The sequence below is a fragment of the Venturia canescens genome, chromosome 3, assembly GCF_019457755.1.
Source record: "Venturia canescens isolate UGA chromosome 3, ASM1945775v1, whole genome shotgun sequence".
Classification (NCBI taxonomy): Eukaryota; Metazoa; Arthropoda; class Insecta; order Hymenoptera; family Ichneumonidae; genus Venturia; species Venturia canescens.
This window is the reverse complement of record NC_057423.1, coordinates 16505920-16526029: the sequence shown is the minus strand read 5'-3', so window position 1 is coordinate 16526029 and position 20110 is coordinate 16505920. Positions and strand designations below refer to the sequence as shown.

General features: G+C 45.2%; 3 protein-coding genes across 5 annotated transcripts in view; 1 reads left to right on the top strand and 2 right to left on the bottom strand.

Moving 5' to 3' along the window:
• Positions 1-8270: 8270 nt before the first annotated feature.
• On the bottom strand, positions 8271-13771 carry LOC122408066 (uncharacterized). Its single transcript, XM_043414612.1, has 6 exons — positions 13468-13771; positions 13294-13398; positions 13015-13209; positions 12775-12930; positions 12460-12696; positions 8271-12204 (listed from the first exon to the last, which is right to left on the bottom strand). Exons 1-6 carry the CDS (start codon positions 13769-13771, stop codon positions 10316-10318), a joined length of 2886 nt encoding a protein of 961 aa, XP_043270547.1. The 3' UTR covers positions 8271-10315.
• LOC122408067 (uncharacterized) lies at positions 8424-10217 on the bottom strand. The gene is made up of 3 exons (XM_043414613.1): positions 10197-10217; positions 8545-10003; positions 8424-8482 (listed from the first exon to the last, which is right to left on the bottom strand). Exons 1-3 carry the CDS (start codon positions 10215-10217, stop codon positions 8424-8426), a joined length of 1539 nt encoding a protein of 512 aa, XP_043270548.1.
• A 236-nt stretch (positions 13772-14007) lies between the features above and the next one.
• LOC122408304 (transposon Tf2-1 polyprotein) overlaps positions 14008-20110 on the top strand; it is a 240796-nt gene continuing 234693 nt past the window's right edge. For 2 of the 3 annotated variants that reach the window (XM_043415010.1, XM_043415011.1), the window contains exons 1-2: positions 14008-14152; positions 14236-18653. In XM_043415010.1, coding sequence (XP_043270945.1) covers positions 15839-18436 — 2598 coding nt within the window. In that variant the 5' untranslated portion in view covers positions 14008-14152; positions 14236-15838 and the 3' untranslated portion in view covers positions 18437-18653. Of the gene's footprint in view, positions 14153-14235; positions 18654-20110 lie in introns of those variants that run through there. The other variant, XM_043415012.1, reaches the window with a different exon arrangement.

Below are 20110 nucleotides of genomic sequence, written 5' to 3'. Positions count from 1 at the left end.
AGAGAGCTCAAATAATTTAAACCTCCTGTTTGATAGATTCATATCCCTACCTCGAATGCAGAAAAGAGCTGACAACAAACTTTTGATGCAGCATCTCCCGCCACAGGATGGCAGTGGTGGGAGAATTCCGACAATACCTTGGCGGAGGTATTGGTTTACCATGGTCCCGACCGTCGCTAGCATAAGTCAGCATTTATAAGATAATGAAATGTGAGGATGAGATCAGCGGCAATGCGCTTCTTTACGAGGATGATTTTTTGATACCGGTTGCTTCTCCCTCCTCCCGCTGTGCCACCGTTAATAAGCCAGCAGTCCAGGACGTGGTGGTTCTGTACTCCCACAAGGCGATGGAGCGATCGTTATGAGAAAGCCATTTTTTTAACCTCACAGCGCCGTTGAGAGCACACTTGAACGAGGTGTTTTTATGTAGTAAGCCGTGAAATATGCAAAAAGTACTGCTCTCGGGGAGGTTACGAGACGGTGGTTCTTTGTCCTCCTAGATTTATAACGAAGCAGTCTGTTAGCTGTGTCAAATATGCGGCTGCATCAGATCCTCTTGTAAACAGGCGATCGGATTGTACTGCGATTTGCTTTAAAGCAGCTTCGACCGCACGTAAAGGTGTTTCACCCTCGGACCAGTCTATACCGTGATGATTGCACTTTAGCCACGTGTTTTGTCGTTTCACACTAGGAGGCAGTACGCTATAAGCGTGAGGCGGTGATACGACCCAGTGTGCTAAGTAAGATGTTTTCACAGAGACCACGGCAATTTCTTTAGGCACGAAGTTATTATATTTATCCTTCAGGCCCTGTATATCAACGACGATGTTCATGATGCCTCCCGACCGACGTAAAGTCTCAAGCCTTGAGCGCCGACTGACGATGAACGTTGAACGCTCTGCAGCTGCATAGAGACAACAGCGCTGATCGTCAGCGAAATCTGATATCCGGGCCCCCCCGTCACCACTCGTACAATTTTCGCCGAAAGAAACGGGATAGGAGACAGACACAGGATTTTAAAACGGCACGTGTGATTCTTGTTGAAAGCAACGAGACAGTCGTTAGAAGTAGCATTTAAAATTTTATTAGCATGTGATTACCGAGAACGAGAGCAACAGTGCTGTATACAATGTAAATGCTTAATCCTATAACCCCCGCCGATACAGTCATCTGTATCGGAAACCACGCCCTTAGATTTACCACCCTTGCTGCTATACGCATTATAATACTCATGAACTATTTTATCGTTTCGCTGCAAATCATGCGAAAAAACATCTCTAAATCGTTGAATACCGAGACCAGTAGCCATATAATGAAGAAACATAACACAATACTGTCCACAACACTGCGAATTAGGGCCTTGGAGTTGAACCGTGTTGCAACGGAAGAGTCGACAGTTTCTTCGGAGACGCGCGAGATGCTGTGGGATGATTGGAGGTAGGCCGTAACTGTCGAAGAACCATCCGTGTCCATTTCGATCGACGTACATGGCGACCCAGTGGGCCCCTGGGCGTTTGTATCCATCGGTGTTAACCACGAATGCCGTCGGTTTCGTCCACACCTTCGGGATACGATCGGCCGGGTAGACGCCTATAGCATGCTCCTTTATGTTTTTGAGAGATTGTAAGATCTGAAGACTGTTCATGATTCGGGGGTTCTTCTTCCTCCACGGTCCTGGCCTCAAACATACCAATGCTCCACGACGTGGTAGTCCTATACTCCGATAAGGAGGTAATCCGCTCGCTTTGACAGAGCCAGGCTTTGATTCTCATAGCGTTGTTCAGGGCGCATCTGTAGGCCTGTCTGTGATTTGCGACGCGGTGGTGCATACAGCATGCGTCGCTTCGAGGTAGCTGACGTAATGAAGGAGCCTCTTCATCATCTTCTAAATTTATAATAAAATAGCCCGTGAGTTGCGCCAGATACGATGATTTGTCAGAGCCGCGCGTGAAAATTCGTGTCGCCTGACCCGCAATCCTTTTCAGATTTGTCTCCAACGCTTGTAGCGATGTATCGCCTTTAGACCATTCTATACCATGGACGTTATCGCGTAGCCACATATTTTGACGTCTCACAAAGACTGGCAAGTTATCATCCGTATAGGGTGGCTTTACAATCCAGTGGCCATAGTCTTCAGTTTTTACCGATACGACGGCTACTTCTTTAGATATAAACTGGTTATCTCTACCTCTCACGCCCTGCACATCAATAACAATATACATGATGCCGTCTTTTTTATTTGACCGTCGCTCTTTGAATGCTCAGTGAAAACTGAGGGTGCTTCTCTCTCTCGCTCATCAACCGCTGAAATCTACGATGACCTGTCTGGATGAGTCAATCTCAAGCACATTATCATATTCAGCGTACACAATACAGTTAATCGTTGTAGGTAAAGACCCCGCGAAGCGTACTTCTATCCTCACGCTGCCATGCCTCACCAGATTCCAGTGGGTGCTGCTATTAGCAGAGAGATCGGGTGTCAGATCAAACGCGAAAAGGCAATGGCCGTATGGGTAGTTCAAACGCGAGATACAATTACCGTCGTTGAGAAAGTGAATACCCGAGCCAGAAAATAACGTGTGATATGCATCCACATACATATTACTATCTGTGAAGTCTGTCTGCAGGGGTTTTGACGGTATCTGTTGGCCGTCTACATATAAAGAAAGATAATTGATCGAGTAGTGGTGAAAATTGAACGGATTTTTGCCATAATCACCGTTGAAAGCCTTATTATCGACAAAACCAATTATTATACGTTTTGGTAGTTGGCCCAGTATGACGTTATCAAGAGTATCGCCGTGTATTCCGGCGTGCATTGATATAGCTTTAACCTCGACACGCGTCAGCGGATATTTTGCTGTGGATTTAGACAGAGCTCTCGCATGAGACAGGAGTATACCGGGCGCTATCTTAACGCGTCGCACGATTAGCGATGCTTCTGTAATGCGGATTTTACAGTTTTTCAAATCAGTCATGAGACAGAAAGCGCTATTGTTCTGCACGAGTCGCAAACGCATCTCAACACCGTTCAGCAAAAACCTTTCCTGATTGAAGATATCGCAATGCAGATGTCCAAGAAGATCGATCGTTCTATCCTTGCCTAACGCATCCCGTCTCTCTACAAGGCCTTTGTTACCATCGCCCTTATCATCCATTGCTCCCTCTGTATCGCTATACCATAAAGCGCTCGTAAGATGCGAGGTCTTCGCGGCGTACGCGTAGTTCAACAGAGTTTCAATATAAGCTCTATAAGCATAAGCATTGTTAGGAGGAGACACAAGTTTTTGATTCAAAAATACATCGATCTGGCTGAACATTGAGTGTAGGAGATTATTGACAGGTCCTACATCGGGTGATACGCCCTCTAACCCCCCTGTCTTTTTATAATCTGGGGCATCTATCTTAACGCGTATACTTAGCATTGTATGCGCGAGATCAATGTACTCATCCCCCTGGCCTGGGACGACAAATTCTATCGGTGAATCATCCGTCAGCGATGAGATTGGTTTGTAGTATACAGAGTGTGTCCCCTCGATCGTTGTCTGGGTTGGCGGTAATGAAAATAATTCAAGCTCCGACTTAAGACACTCGCACGAGTGCGCGTGTAGGAACGCCATTTTTCAGAGCGCAGTTTAAGCAAAAATATCCGTCACTGTTCTTGGTTTCTTGTTACGTCTCGTGACGCGTGGTTTAGCTGATGATCTTCTACCTCTCACACCCTTCTTCCTCTTCTTAACACACTTCGTTCTTGCACCACCGCCGCTTGAACGTTTTCGCGATTTCACCGCCTTTCTTTTCACAGAGCTGCGCCGTGATACGCTCCCCGCAGCAGAATGCACCAGTTTATTAATTTTGCTGCCTTTATAGCCGGAGCCCTTCATGAGCGATGTAATTTTTTCCTCAGCTTTACGCCTCAGGTTTTGCCCTGATTCGCGCAGGCGCGTTTGAAACGCTTCTCTCGGTTGTACACCGGAGTTAACGACATCAGAGGCCATGTTAATCCCCGAGCGAAGCGCCTCTCTACCAACAGTCCGAGCCCCCTGTTTCAAGAGAGGTATGATACGTCGAAAGAGACCCCCTAAAAAACTTCCAATACCATGACCTCGCTGGTTTGGTGAGCCGATATACACATGGCTGATACCGCCATAGCCTGTTCGAGCCCCGCTCCCCGTTTGCATCTCGAAGTACTCGTCATAGTAATCCATTGTAGATACACCCAGGTCAGTCTATACGTTTGAACTGTAGCGTCACCGTCAGCGTCCCGTGCTCGAATGGTATTGGCTCGCCAAACTCATCCCTTATATCAATGGTTATTGTTTGAAAACTAGTATGTAGTAAGGGAATATAACGCGGTGGCGAGAAGCTTTTTATCCTCACAGATCCGTAATTATGGGCATCGGCGATAGCAACAGGCACAACACGTAGCAATGGTGTGCGAACATCGCCGGTAATATAGGGCTCGCAGATATCGGTATAAACGTACATCATGTTGGGGGTCCCGTTGGCTAAATTGGCAGGCCTCTGAGCAGTGTATCCTCCACGGGGTACTACTACGCCTCCTGTTTCGGTGAACCCTAAAACCTTGCTCAGTACGTCGGAGAAAAAAAAGGTATGCTCCAGGTTCTTACAGGATTCGCAGACGCGCTTCACCGTCACATACCCGTTGCGGGCGTACTTGAATTTCAAATGGCCTGTGACATAAGGTATTTCGTTAATAGCCTCGAGCAATGTCCCTATGCTGTGGTATACACCGGGTGGCACGCAGGCGTTATCTTCCTTAAAAGCAAAAGCCGTTGAAACACCGGTCGTCAACTCGCGCTCGATAGGCACGTACTTCACCGGGGTACCAGCCGGCTGCCTCGTTGTCACACTCAGGAGGTTTCGCGCGCCCTCGACAGGTACGTACTTCGTTGAGATACCAGCCGCCTGCTCCGTTGTCATATTCAGAAAGTTTCGCTTGCCATCGGTAGGCACGTGTAAAATGGTTGCGGGTATATGGATCTCGGCTAATGAAACAGCCCAACTACCGTGAAGAGACATACACTGCGGTAGATGTGTGGTATACCGTGTTGTTACATTATCGGGATAATAATCCATACTACTATTACTAGGCAAAACCATGTAAAACTCGTCTTTCATTTTAATGCCCGTTGTTTAACCTGCTTTGTTTGCACTCTCGATAGCTCGGGCTCATAAAATATACCATCAATATCCTCGTCGTGGAGATCGCGCAGGAAGTATACCGCAGGGCAAACGCCGGACGACACACGGTGAATCTTGAACAGCTCGCTACTCCAGCCACCTTCGTAACCTTTTGCAAAGGCCGCCTTCGCGCTACTGATACGCACAATGTCACCCACCTTATATTTAGGGAGACAATGCTCTGGTCTTTTGTATCGCTGTATCAGGTTATTCCGAGCCTTAGCGGCTGTAGCAAACGTCACTGAGACGGGCTTCATTTTTATAGCGCTATGCGTAGAGTTGTTGTATGCTGAAACAATGCTCTGTAGAACGTCGAGGTAGCGTTTTTGCCGGGAATACGTGAAATAGCGCCACATTCTCTCCTTCAGCGTTCTATTGAATCTCTCGACAATAGCCGCTTTGATATCGGGGTTTCTCGCAATGCGAAACCGTATGTCTTTTTTCTTTAGGAGATCCTGAAATGCAGCACCTACGAATTCTTTACCTCTATCCGTCTGCAGATAAACGGGTGATCGACCGTTGCTATTTTTCTTAGACAAGATGAGATTAAACGCTTTAGCCACAGATGCGGCAGATTTGTCGCGTAGAGGTTGAACCCATGCGAATTTACTGAGAGTGTCTATCACAACGAGTAGATAAACATAGCCGTCGTTATAATCTTTAATTGAGCGAAGATCTACCAGATCAGCTTCCAAAAAATCATCAATGTTCCGTACGTTATAAAAACGTCGCGGAAAGTGCTGTCGCAAGGGTTTGTGTTTCGTGTAAGCATCCTGTCCCTCAAGCCACTGCAGCGTCTTCGTTCTGGATACTTTTTTCTGACGTGCCAGACGTAGCAGTTTAGCGGCACCTGAAAACGATGCTTCATGGGATGGATTAAAATACACTTTTTCCAACGTTTTCATATTTATAATTTGAGGTTAGCCCAGGTTACATGTCTTTTCTTATGATATTTATTAGGATAACCGTTGCCGCTCTGCCCTGCGTTATCTGATTTGCTATCGCGGCCGCTGAAGAACGGCGACTGACTCGTCGCACCTGTACTGTCGCTGTTTGTACTGCTGTTGCTGCTCTCCTCGAGCTGCGACGGTCGTAGCGTTGAATTGGCCCTTGTCTCCTGCCACAACGCGTCATTGCCGATGAACTCCCGCGGTGTCTGTATTGCTCTCAGAAATTTAGCGAAAGCACCACGCCCCGCCGGTTTAGATATTTTTCTAGCTCTCATGGCGTCGTTCACAAGATCAACAATATTCGAGCCCTGAATCGGGCTACCCTCAATCGATACGACTCCTCCGGAATCCCAAGAAAAATTGCTGCGTGGCGCGTCATGTAAACGACGGAGCAGCAACTTCGCTTTAGTGCGATATTTGGCTGGTATGCTTTCAATTATGACGGAGTCGTTCATGCCGTTACGAGTTTCTCCTTTTTCACTTTTATCATAATTAGGCGTCGTTGCATGGTCGTTCTTCATAAGATCGCTGTGTTGTCGAGCTCTCTCGTCATCAGAAAAATGGAGATAACGCTGTAGCACAACCAGGTACGCTGTCCATTTTTCCCTCTCATTCTTGTAGGTATTAGAGTTCAAAATTTCATTCATCTCCGCGTCCAGTCTGGATAATACGGTATCAGTAGATTGTGGCGGTTGTGCCGAGGCGTTCCAGCCGGCCGTTGGCTGTCTCTGGTTTTGCATGCCCAGCTGTGCCACATGCTCCTCAGGGATAAGAACCATTTTTCTCGCGTGCTCCATCATCCCCGTCCGCCAATCAGGCTCGATAGAACAGTGCCTAGTATCGGTGCTAGTAGGAGCGGTAGAAACCCGCCGCTCTAGATAATAAAACGTTTTTTACTTTTCCAGCAGCCTTTTTTCGCGGCTAAACGACGGAGAGCGGGAGCGTGTCGTCGTAGCTTTTTTCGCTGATCAGCCTTCAAAGGAACGTTACCGCAAAGAACGTTCAAGGCACACTCGCAGATACAGCGGACGATGCTTGGGTCCGCTTTACGCAGGACAGCCTCGCGCTGCTCTTTATTGAGATACTGAAGAGCCCGTAGTATCGTCACGTGCTTTTTACAGAGCGGTGCACCGTTTCGCTCCATTACGCGTGTCAAACTGTCTAACCTCTCGACGTATCACCCCTTTTAGCCGATTTTTTCGACCTATAGGGATGGGGGGTAACGGTGCCTTTAAGAATATACCACACGCATAGACCAATACAATAATAAGGGTGGGAGGTGTTTCCGCAGGTGTTGGGTCCTTGCGTTATCTTGTTAGCTCGCTGAAGTGCGCTCAAAACGATCATGCATTTATCACAGTGCGATAGCCCTTTGGGCGCCATTACATGCGCTGAACTGGTAATTCACCAGCATTGCATCCGCTTTTAAACTTTTTCCGCGGTACGTAGACAAAATGATGGGGGTCGTCGGGAAAAATACAGGTACGGAATCTACAGTTGTCAGGCGTCGATTGTTTCAGGTCGAGTAGCAAATAACCGTGCGGCTTGGCTGTTGCGTCGTGGTACGCCTCCTGTAGGAAACGCGGGTTTTCAGGATACACCTGTCGCGCGAGATGCTGAATTTGAGCACGATCACGGGGATTTTTGAAAATCACTATATAGTTGGCATTCAGCGAGATATCTCGCTGGCCGTGTCCTTGATGGAATAAGTTCTGGGTAATAAAAATAACGCTCAGATTTTTATGATGACTGCCTTTGGTGAAAAGATCCACAACATTGTTGTTAGACGCCTCGCGCATCAAATCATCGATTATGAGAAGTTTTGCGCGAGGGTCGTTAGCATAATCAGCACTCTGAGGTAGACCCTCATGGAACTCTATTGATTCACCATACTCCGTGTACGCTGACTGCCACTCGGAGTAATAGAAAATGACTCTCTCAAACGGCTCACTGTTCATCCGTGAAATAAACTTTAAAAACTTTTTTACAAAGTACGTTTTACCGCAGCCTGTGGGACCACAGATCATTGAGGTCCAGGGATGCTTCCACCGTACATCCATCTGCGCGAATGACCACGTTTCCTGCGGGGCAGTATAATATAAAGAATTCGAGCAGTTGAAACATGTATAGAGCTTTTATTTTCCGGTAACAGTATAAATATTTTACAGTAATAACATAGATATTTTACAACACTGCTTAACAATGTTTAAAGCGAGAGTTTTTATAAGCGGTTATTTGTAGCCGTAAGGGAGCGAGCCGTATTCGCCATCACGTCTTCGCTTGACGCTCAGAGGCATGCACGATTTCTTTTCGGGTCATGTGACAACCTGGTGGAACGGTGTACGACGTATTGAATCAAACTGTAGTACAACAGGATTTTCTCTCTCACCTATTATAAATGACCGTATTGATTCGTAATTTATCAGCGAGCTGTTTGCGTAATTCAGCGTTATGCCTTTAACCTTGCAAACCTCGCTTTCCGCGCCGCTCGGCGTATTAACTATGAAAGAATAAAATTTAGGGCCGCCTGAGATGAAAGACTTAATGTAACTACCCTCGCCGTAAGAGCTTAGCTCGTCGGTTAAATCCCCTAGCAATTGACCCGTTGGCGGTTCATACTCTCCAGGCTCTTTTCTCGTGACATAAATAACGGAATCGGTGTCGCAGTACAGAGCACGCTTACCCAGCGGTTCGAGATAGGTGTAAAGTTTTAAACGGGCTTGGGCTGTGGTGTATGCAGCTATGACAGTATTTGCTATATTAGACGGTATTACAGCATCATTGGTTTTCGTATAATTAACATACAGCACCTGGTTGTTAACAGGTAGCATACCAGTGATCTCGTGCTCGGGGCTATTTAGCAGCTCCATAAGTTTTTCGCGTGTCGACACTATTTCTGTTTGTGGTAAATTTTCGCGTTGTCCAAATTTACCCCAAAAGGAGTTAAGACAAAGTTTGGCTACCGAGCGCAGCCCCGGGTTTTTCGCTACCGCACCCCGCTCCAGCTGAACCCCTTCGGCTGTCTTAAAAGCAGTTATATAACGCTCTTGGGCAGCCTCGTCATCTGCATAACCCTCGGGCCAACCGCTAGCCTCTTGTTTGATTTTAAGAAAAGTGTTTATGTACCCGGTGAAAAGGCCCCCCTTCTGTGTATCGCGGTTGTACTGCGTTATCTTATACTGCCAAATCTCGCTCACGGTTAATATTTTATACCCGCACGCAATAGCTTTTCGCAATTCATCCACTACCCAAGTACCGCTAAACACACGCTCCGCGGGGTCTTCATGAGGACACGCGTCCTGGTTCATTGTTTCGCAGCAGCTACGACATAACCCGAATAACAGGCGCTGATGCATTCGCACCGGCAGCACCGGATGATAAAGATTTTGCGGTGGAAGCACTGTACATTTAACAAGGCCCTCGACGCGGGAAAGACTGATATTATTTTCGGGACCTGTCAGCGCCCTGCACTCGTCGCCGACGTATACCGTTGGATGGCCCACCGGATATTTGCCGTACTTGCAGATGTATGGGTACAAAGAGCAAACGTCAACATATCGTATCTGCTCTTTCACGTCGTACAGAGTGACCATGTTTTCCGTGCGACCACCGAAAAAAGCATCGCGCGGATTGAGAGGCTCCGCTCGAACCAGAGGGTGATCACTCACAAAAGCGCTCATCTCTAAATCTGTTTTTATCATCCGGTCATACGCGCACTCCCAAATCTCGGTTAACGTGTAGCCGCTTGAGCGGATTCTCTGCGATATAGCGTTTGTTCTCTCGAGACGCTCGTTCAGTGTATCACCGTCGCTTTGTACACGGTCTCTGTTTAAACTCGCGCGAGCGTCCTGCGTGAATGATACGACGATTTAAAGAATGCTCCATCCACACGAGCCAAGAGATCGCTTTTTTTGACTGATTGTGAGCCCATCTGTAACCACCCGTAGGTATAATACCGATCGTGTTAGGTTTTAAAAAATTTTTTCGAAAGATTTGAAAGCAGGCGGACGCGATTGTTGTGTTTTCGCTAAACGGGCAAACGCGTCCGCTGTCCTTGAACATTTTCCGGAAAACCACACAGGCCTGTCTCAGTATCGTAACGTCGTTTTTACAATAGGTTATGAGCTCGTTTGAAAAGTTAAATACATAAGAGGCATTCTTTAACTCGTTATACCATGCAAAAAACGCTTGCGTTCCTCCGGGCGCATAGTGTCGGGAGAGTAATCGGCTGCGGGCGGCATCGGCCCAATATAATTTTGATTCTCGGGCCTATTGAACAGATGCGGAAAAGATCCTTTGGCGAGAGCAGTTTTTAGACCGAAAGATTTAGGCAGTGCACTCAGAGGCATGTGAAAGTAGTTCAAGCTGTCGAGAAACACGAGTTTGCCAACGCGCATTGTGATGATTTTAGTGCCGTTCATTATTAAAGACGGGAGCTGCGTTTTTTTCTCCTCGATGAGGTAGCGCAGGATAAACTGGGCGTCGAAACCACCGGCGTTATGGGCTATTAAAAATATGTGAGAGAAGTTCGGCATACTCTGTATGGCTAACTCCACAAGTTGACACACAGGGTTCGTCCTAAATATAAACTCGTGATCCCCGCAATGCTCGCACGGCTCGTCTATAGAAGCATTATCGCAGCACTTGGTGCAGACACGTTGAGCTACGCAAAGATTCGGTTCGTGAACGCGCGTTGTAGGATCACCTTTTACAGGGGTACACTGCTGCGTTTCAAAATCATAGAATATGAATATGTTCTCTTTTGGCCTCTCATCGACGCGAATAGGCCTCATATAGCACAGGCTATTATAGGGGTGCCGCGATTTACACGTTTTACAGAAACCCTCCCCGCACACATGCGTCTTTTTCTCTAAAGGTCTTATCGCGCGAAAGCAGTTACGGCACCGCTGAAGAGACTCGCAAACAGTGTTTACCCTGTGTTTACGACGGATGGTAATAGCCCTGTAATTTTCTAAACATTGTTCCCCAAAAAAATCGCGGTTACATGTCTCGCATCTGATCGCGGCAGCTGCTCCCAGAGCGCAGGGCGGTGCTTGAAGGCAGCGAGGGCATTTCTTTTTTAAACATCTATGATCCCGACGAGAACGGGCGTTACAGATTGCGCAGAAGTTTAAGCTGCCTACAGCACCACGCAGATTCAAGATAGGCTGGAAATGATGCGACCGCTCATAATACAGAATGTATAACCTGTGCCTGACTGAGCCTACTGTATCCATAACCGTCTGTGTACCGTCAAACACCGGTCTTTCGCGTCGCCCCAAAGTCAAAAACTCGAAAACCACGATAGCTAACCCCTCGCGAGCCAAATAATTCTGGTATATAGCAATTTCGCGCATACCACAGCCAGCGGGCTGTATAACAACATTTGCGCTTCTCGTAAGCTCAAGCGCCGCCTCTTTTTGAAGCGACCCGTTAGTCTGTCGTATACGCTGCCATCTAGAATGCAGAGCCCCCGAGCGTATCTCACCCCTTTCCGCGTACGCGCGTGCTGTTACTAACGAGCGCGGTAGACACAGATTGTCGGTATTTCGAATCGTTAAAATTGATTTTTTAGCAACGCCCTCGTGTGTCAAACCTTTTCGCCCCCTACCCTCCAAACCTTTAACGATACATACTTTTATATGGAAAGAATCATTAATATCCAGAGACGCTGCGCTTTGAGCTATGTTTGTTATTAATTGCCAGATATCTACAAATGTATAGGCGCGGACAGGAGGGAATGAAAGCCAGACGGGGCCGTGCGCTAAGCAGCTCGCGGAGAACGAGATCCCCGCGTAGTCACCACCCTCACAGTGACTCGTGAGATGCGTCAGAAGATCGCGGAATGCTCCTTCAAGCCATGTTGTCACGTTTGCGCCAGCGTGAGGCTGGCGGATACGCAATGTTATCTCCCGACCACGTAGTTGAAAACGTTTGAAATAACGGGCTGTATCGTGCGTGATGATGATCCGCCCTCCCGGGGGTTGCACATCCCCGAAAGCCTCGTTCCCCTGTGTATTGCGTGTTCTTCCCCCGCCCGTTTGTATATCTGTAATCAAACAAAGGCGTGAGTTATAGAGTAGAGATCGCCGATAAAAAGGCATATTGTAACTTTAGTGTACCTCGTACTAATCGCGGTACGCCTATAACGAGATAGCTGACGAGTCAGCTGACGAGTACCCTGTGGTAAATATAATAAAGCCTTTTTAAACGTATCCTGTATATACCGCAAGGGCTAGAGATAAAGAGAGAGAAAGCGCGCGAGTGAGGGAGAAAGAGAGAGAAGACGTTATTATTTCTTTACCTGAATCACACTCCATCAGCTCTTGAAACCATAGGCCGAAGCGTCTAGCTTCTAATCGCTCCTCGTTTAGACGCTCCCCCTCCTCCTCCTCCTCCTCCTCCTGTCGAGCATCCATCGGATACACCCCCAGCTGATTCTCGGGCTGTACGAGGTCATCTTCCTGCTGACGATGGTGGTGATACGATGGACCCGCTATCGCTCCGTCGTCATCGTTTGCTCTGGCTTGCCGGTACACAGCTGTTTGGGTTATTTCATAATTTCTGTTTATTAACGCGGTTTATTTTTATTTTATTATCATTGTACGACTATGCTTACCCAGTATATCAGACCGATCGCTAAACATTAAGGAGGGGTTGAGAATAGTCGACGCCTCGTCGTCATCAGACTCGGGTTGCAGCGGTATCGGTTCGGCCGATGCTGCCGAGGTGCTCGCCCTAGGCTCTTCCTCAGCCCTCTCCTCATACTGCGGTTCTGAAAAAAATACCGCCCCAGTAGTTTTTATGTCTAAAAACGAAAATCGAGGATAATAACGTCAAAACAGAGCTGAATACGCACGGTAGAGGGCGGTTTGATGCTCTGCTTCCTCCACAGCTCTCGTCGCCTCAGCGAGAGCCTCTTCTTCTTCTTCGTCGCTCACCGCGTCGTAAAACTGCCGATGGCCTATGGTGAAACCCTGCGGTATCGGCTCGGCCGGGGCTGCCGAGGTGCTCGCTCTAGGCTCTTCCCCTACCCCCTCCTCATGCAGCGGTTCTGAAAAAATACCACCCCCAGTAGTTTTTATGTCTAAAAACGAAAATCGGGGGTAATAACGCCAAAACAGAGTTGAATACGCACGGTAGAGGACGGCTTGACGCTCTAGATCCGTTTCCTCCGCAGCTCTCGTCGCCTCAGCGAGAGCCTCTTCTTCGTCACTCCCCGCATCGTAAAACTGCCGATAGCCTATTGCAAAAATAACTGCTGTATTGCTAACCGTCAACAACAGTGATTTATCGAGCTAATGGTACTTACATCTGATTTCATCGACAAGGCCTCTTACGCGGGGAGCTTCTAAAACACCGCGGCGCTGTAACTCCTCATACACAACACCCAGCACTCGTTGACCACTTAATATGCCTCTGTTATAGGCCACCACTAGAGCTCGTAAAGGGGCCCACCAGATCACGTATTTAAGTCTGTTCACGAGTCGATCACCCGATAAACGCAGCAGCTCGTAACACCATAGATCATTACACCGACGTCTCAGCTGAGCGCTATGCGGTTTTGTTAGACGTAAAAGACCCAAAATACAAGAACGCACTGATTCATCCGACATTGTAAGGGGTAATCGTTAAATACCGCTCTATATGACGGTTGAATCGCTACTGACATATCTCGAGCGAGAAGATAGGTGTGAATCATAATTAAAATGCTAGCGATATTTTTTTTTTTCAAGACGGCAAAGGAGCAGTCGCTGAAGTTTTACAGTACTCTGCATGGTCCCCGGTGTTTGCGTGAAAAAGCACGCGCACGAGTGAGACAGCTTTGTTTATGCCTGTGCAAGCATATGTAAGTTTGACACCGACGCAAACTTAGTCCCCCACTCGCGCACACCACGGTTGTGGTAGGTACGCGACGAGAGACACAGCTCATGAGCGAGAGCCGAGAGAGTCGCTCATAAACCGTCAGAGAGATACCGTCAATTGTATTGATTCAGGTGCGATTATAAAAGAATGTTAAACTAGAGTGTAAGATTAATTAAGGAACTTTTTGTAACTCGGTATGAATTTTAAATTACAGTTATTAACTGCAACTGCATTTGTCGGAATTTCTTCACCTTTCCCAAGTTCGATAATAAGCCTTTGATTTCGAGGCTTATAAATCAATACAATATGGGTGAGATAAAGGCAATATTCCACTTCACATCTGAGGCGGCAGATTCCAAGACGACGATTGTGAAAGTCAAGACTATCCAATTGGTGGGCCAACCAGAAATTTTTCAATTCCCTCGAGAGCTGCAAACGAGTGACCAACATCCACAACTTTTCGAAAATGCAGTGACAAAGGGGGTCGTCAGAAGCTTGAAAATACGCAACAAGTTCCGAAACGTGACCATCACCCTAACCGAAGGTAAACTGAAAGAAATCTATTTAGACGACGAAGGCAATGTCGCTTTCAACGGATACTACCTAGAAGAGGCCCAGGCTAGCGCACCGATCTCCTTGCAGAGCTCTTCTATCGAAAACCAGACACACGAAAAACCAATTCATTCCGTTGCCAAAAATATAATACTAGAAAAATTTAATGGGAAGAATTTCAATGCGGGAGCATGGATGGAGATGTTTGTAACAGAATGTAAAAGGCTCGATATAAGAGAAAATAGATTTTCAGAAGTTCTGAGACTATTTTTAGAAGGTCCAGCTTTAGAGTGGTTTGCAATATTTCTAAAAACAAATTCATTATCACACGCCTGGGAGTTCTGGAATAATTCATTTGTGGACACATTCGGCCAAAAGGCATGGTCCGAAATCGCGTACGCTTACAATTTCAAATACCTAAACGGTTCCTTTCTGGAGTTTGCATTAAAAAAAAGAAACATGTTGCTAGACGTAGATCCAAAATTGACTATCAGCTCTCAAATAAACCTGATAGTGATAATGTTACCTAACGTCGTAAGAGCACGGTTAAACAAAAAAAGTTTAACGAACATGGAAGATTTAATGTCGACACTCAGACAAATAGATCCTATGAAAATTAAACTCAATAACAACTCGAATGAGAGAAACGAGGATAAACACAAAACGCAAAACAAATACAGTCCGTGCTCGTACTGCGAAGGTGTAGGTTTTCCAAACAGATACCATCCAGAGCAATTGTGCCGCACGAAAATAACACACCAGAAAGGAAATAAAAACGAAAAAATCAAAGTTGCAAATAATATAGAAATTCAAGACACGATCGCGTATACGGAAGAAGCAAAAAACGAATAGTGACCCCACTGATAAAATTAAAAATTCTGATAAATAATAAACCAGCCACCGGTCTTTATGATTCGGGAGCGAATATATCTCTAATAAACTATAAGTTTTGGGAAAAACAGAAGTTGAATAAAAATATAAGTGGGGATAAGAATATAGAAACAATTTCAGGTACGTCAAAAGCAGAAGGTGTGATTACCGTGCCAGTAACGATATTCAACATTACGAAACAATTTACATTTTTCATAATTAAAAGCGATTCATTCAAAGAAGATATACTGCTAGGTTTAGACTGTATAAGAGAATTCAAACTTTGTCAAGATGAAAAGTTGAGAATATCGCAAAAAAATGAGGAAGAAAATTCCAGAGAAAACAAAAATATAATAAATAATATCAACTCGGTGAATAAGAACTGGGAAAATCTAATGACAAAACACAAAAAAGTCTTCGCAAAAGAAAAATTCGATATAGGTACAGTAAAAAACTACGAAGCGACGATAAAACTAATGGAAAATAAATACATAGCAAAAAAACCCTATAAATGCTCAATCCAAGATAGAGTAGAAATAGAAAGTCAAATTAAACAATTATTAAAAACAGGATTAATAGAGGAATCATGTAGTCCATACGCTGCACCAGTTACATTAGTATATAAAAAGGAAGAAGCGAGAAAATCTCGCTTATGTATCGACTATAGGGAATTGAACAAAATAGTAGTCCCAGAAAGCCAACCTTTTCCGAGAATCGAGGATCTAACGTTGCGAGCGAGAAATTGTAAATATTTCACAAAACTAGACGTGAACTCGGCGTTTTGGTCGATCCCGTTACGTATCAAAGATAGATACAAAACAGCGTTCGTAACCCATCATGGGCATTGGCAATGGTGTTGTTTACCATTTGGACTAAAATCGTCGCCGGCAATATTTCAGCGAATTTTGTCAAGCATAATAAGAAAACATCAACTGGAAACCTTCGCAGTAAACTACATTGATGATATCCTAGTCTATTCAAAAGACTACAGGGATCATATGAAACACATTGAACTAACATTGAAAGCTTTACAAGAACAGGGAATAAAATTAAATCTAGCAAAGTGTGTGTTTACACAAAGCAAGATAACATATTTGGGACACGAAATAGGAAATAATTGTGTAAGACCACTAAATGATAATGTGATTGCCATTAACAATTTTCCAACACCACAAACGAGGAAACACATTAGACAATTCCTAGGTAAAATAAACTTTTACCTGGAATATATTCCCAGATCAACTATACTTCTAGAACCACTACATAATCTATTGAGAAAAAATGTAGAATATAAATGGTCAAAATACTGCCAAGAGAGTTTCAAAAAAATAAAAGAATACTTATGCTCAAAACCGATTCTGGCAATTTTTGACCCAGCCATCCCAATTAAAATTTATACTGACGCGTGTTTACAAGGAGTTGGTGCAATATTAAAACAAAACCAATCAGATGGAAAGATAAAACCAGTATTTTTCTTCTCAAGGAAATTAACAGAATCACAAAAGACAAAAAGAGCAATCTATATAGAATGTCTGGCGATAAAAGAAGCAATTTTGTACTGGCAATACTATCTAATAGGACAAAAATTTACGGTTTTCACAGACCACAAACCACTGGAGAACTTCAACATAAAAAAATGTAATGATCCAGAATTGAGACAAATTTTAAACTACCTGTCTCAGTTTGATTTTGAAATAAAATACAACCCGGGAAAGAAAAACTTAGAGGCAGACTGTTTATCACGTAATCCAGTACTGGATGGAGACTCTAGAGAAGATGAAACATCAAGAATCAAAATAGTAAACTTTCTAAAAATGGATGAAATTGTGAACAATCAAAAACAATTAAAGCTCGATAATAAATGCGAAATTGAAAATAACATAATTTATAAAACGCTGAATAACAGGAAGAAAATTTGGCTAACTGAGAAATTTGGGATTGAATTGATCAAACATATACACAACAAACAAGGACATATAGGAACGAAACAAATAACATTAACAATTACCCATAAAGTCTATTTCAAAAATATGCATAAACACATAAAAACAATATGCCGTTCCTGCGAAACTTGTATAAAGAACAAAACGAGAATTGGAAACTTCAAAGCTCCATTATCACAATTGGGCCCGGCCTCCGAACCATTCGAAATCATGGCATTAGACACAATAGGAGGTTTTGCAGGCAATAAAAGCACGAAAAGATACCTACACTTGCTAATTGACCACTTCACGAGATATGCCTTTATTTTGACGTCAAAAACGCAGATTGCAAAAGACTTTATAAAATTAGTGGACCAAATAAAAAATGAAAACAGAATACAGACTTTACTTACAGATCAATACGCAGGGATTAATTCAAAGGAATTTAAACAACACCTAAAAACCAGAAAAATAAATCTAGTCTTCACCGCAGTAGATTGTGCTTTTTCTAATGGCCTCAATGAAAGAACAAACCAAACACTGGTAAATAGGATAAGATGCAAAATATTTGAAAACAAAAATCGTCCATGGTCTACCATAGCAGAAGAATGTGTAGAAGAGTACAATAACACTATCCACAGTTCAACAGGTTTCACACCTAATTATTTACTAACGGGAAGAGACAAAACAATCTTACCAAACGAACTCAACTACAATTATAAAGAGAAGCTGGAAGATAACAGATCAATAGCATATAAAAATTCAAAAAAGATCCACGAACAGAATAAAACCTATTATGATAAAAACAAGGTAAACATCGAGTACAAAGTAGGAGACTTAGTATATATACAAAATAGTAACAAGTTAAATAGAAACAAGTTAGACCCGATTAGAATAGGCCCATACGAAATAAAAGCAAAAATATCTAATTTAATATACATAATTGGCAGGGGACAAAAGAAAAATGAATCCCAGATTTTCCATGCTAGTAAGCTAATTCCCTGCCACTCGCCTCTCAGCCCTTTAACACAACGGGGGGGAGATGTAAGTTTGACACCGACGCAAACTTAGTCCCCCACTCGCGCACACCACGGTTGTGGTAGGTACGCGACGAGAGACACAGCTCATGAGCGAGAGCCGAGAGAGTCGCTCATAAACCGTCAGAGAGATACCGTCAATTGTATTGATTCAGGTGCGATTATAAAAGAATGTTAAACTAGAGTGTAAGATTAATTAAGGAACTTTTTGTAACTCGGTATGAATTTTAAATTACAGTTATTAACTGCAACTGCATTTGTCGGAATTTCTTCACCTTTCCCAAGTTCGATAATAAGCCTTTGATTTCGAGGCTTATACATATTTCCGAGCATATTGCTCCATCTCCTGTATAGCATCTTCTCCCGAAGACCGAGCTGTGTCTTTAGCCCCCGGAGATACGCCCTTCATAAGTGAATCGGTTGAATCCGCAAAAATAGCATATAATAAAGAATATATATCGGTGGGGTTTGTTTAGAGGTATCAAGAGGCTGCAGCCGTATGCGTCGTTTTGACAGCTCTGTATAAAGCATCGCGTCTCACGGGAGAGCGAGAGAGAGGTTTGCGCGCTAAAGGATCAGTGTGATGAGAGCGAGCGAGACGGTATATGGTATCACTGCTGCAGCTTTGAAGCACTGTGCCTCTACATCTAGCGAAAGAGCGAGTGAGAGAATGCACGGTGTCGCGAGTGTGAGCGAGAGGGCATATGCTGTTGCTGCTGCTCTCGCGCTCGTGCGCTTCACAAGAGAGAGAGTGAGCGAGAAAATGTATCATGTCTCCAGGTGTGGGCGAGAGGCTGTGCTCTATCCTCGTTACAGCTCTGGAGCGCTCGGCCGATGCACGTGCAATTCTGATGACGCTGCAGGACGGTGTCGCGAGAGCGCAGGGCCTCGCATCTCATGAGAGAGCGAGCGAGAGGCTTTATCACGACACGGGCGCGAGCGAGATAGCATACACTATCATTGCCGCGACTCTCAAATGCTCGAGTATTGGGCCTCATGAGCGAGAGAGAGAGAGAGGATATATCATGACGCTGGAGCGAGCGAGACGGTATATGGTATCACTGCTGCAGCTTTGAAGCACTGTGCCTCTACATCTAGCGAAAGAGCGGGTGAGAGAATGCACGGTGTCGCGAGTGTGAGCGAGAGGGCATATGCTGTTGCTGCTGCTCTCGCGCTCGTGCGCTTCACAAGAGAGAGAGTGAGCGAGAAAATGTATCATGTCTCCAGGTGTGGGCGAGAGGCTGTGCTCTATCCTCGTTACAGCTCTGGAGCGCTCGGCCGATGCACGTGCAATTCTGATGACGCTGCACGACGGCGTCGCGAGAGCGCAGGACCTCGCATCTCATGAGAGAGCGAGCGAGAGGCTTTATCACGACACGGGTGCGAGCGAGATAGCATGCGCTATCATTGCGACGACTCTCAAATGTTCGAGTATTGTGCCTCACGAGAGAGAAAGAGGATGTAGCATGACGCTGGAGCGAGGGAGACGGTATACGCCATCGCTGCTGGCTGTTGCTTAAAGAACCAGCGCGATGCTATGACTTAAGGTCAATGCTACGATGACGTACTCCCCCGCCTGCTTAGAGGCTGTGCACTGTGAGCGCGAGGTACCGTATCTCGAGAGAGAGAGCGAGCGAGAGCGTATACGTTGACGCGTATGCTAGCACGAGAGCGAGTAAGAGGGTGTACGCCGTCGAGATTGCCGCCA

Coding starts and splice junctions, on each gene's coding strand:
- LOC122408066 (XM_043414612.1), bottom strand. CDS start 13,771: ATGTCGGATGAATCAGTGCGTTCTTGTATTTTGGGTCTTTTACGTCTA. Junction 12,931..13,014: donor GCATCAAACCGCCCTCTACC/GTGCGTATTCAG, acceptor TATTTTTTTCAG/AACCGCAGTATGAGGAGAGG. Junction 12,205..12,459: donor GCTGATGGAGTGTGATTCAG/GTAAAGAAATAA, acceptor GTTTGATTACAG/ATATACAAACGGGCGGGGGA.
- LOC122408067 (XM_043414613.1), bottom strand. CDS start 10,217: ATGTTCAAGGACAGCGGACGC. Junction 10,004..10,196: donor TGTTCAAGGACAGCGGACGC/GTTTGCCCGTTT, acceptor TCATTCACGCAG/GACGCTCGCGCGAGTTTAAA. Junction 8,483..8,544: donor AATACGGTCATTTATAATAG/GTGAGAGAGAAA, acceptor CCGTTCCACCAG/GTTGTCACATGACCCGAAAA.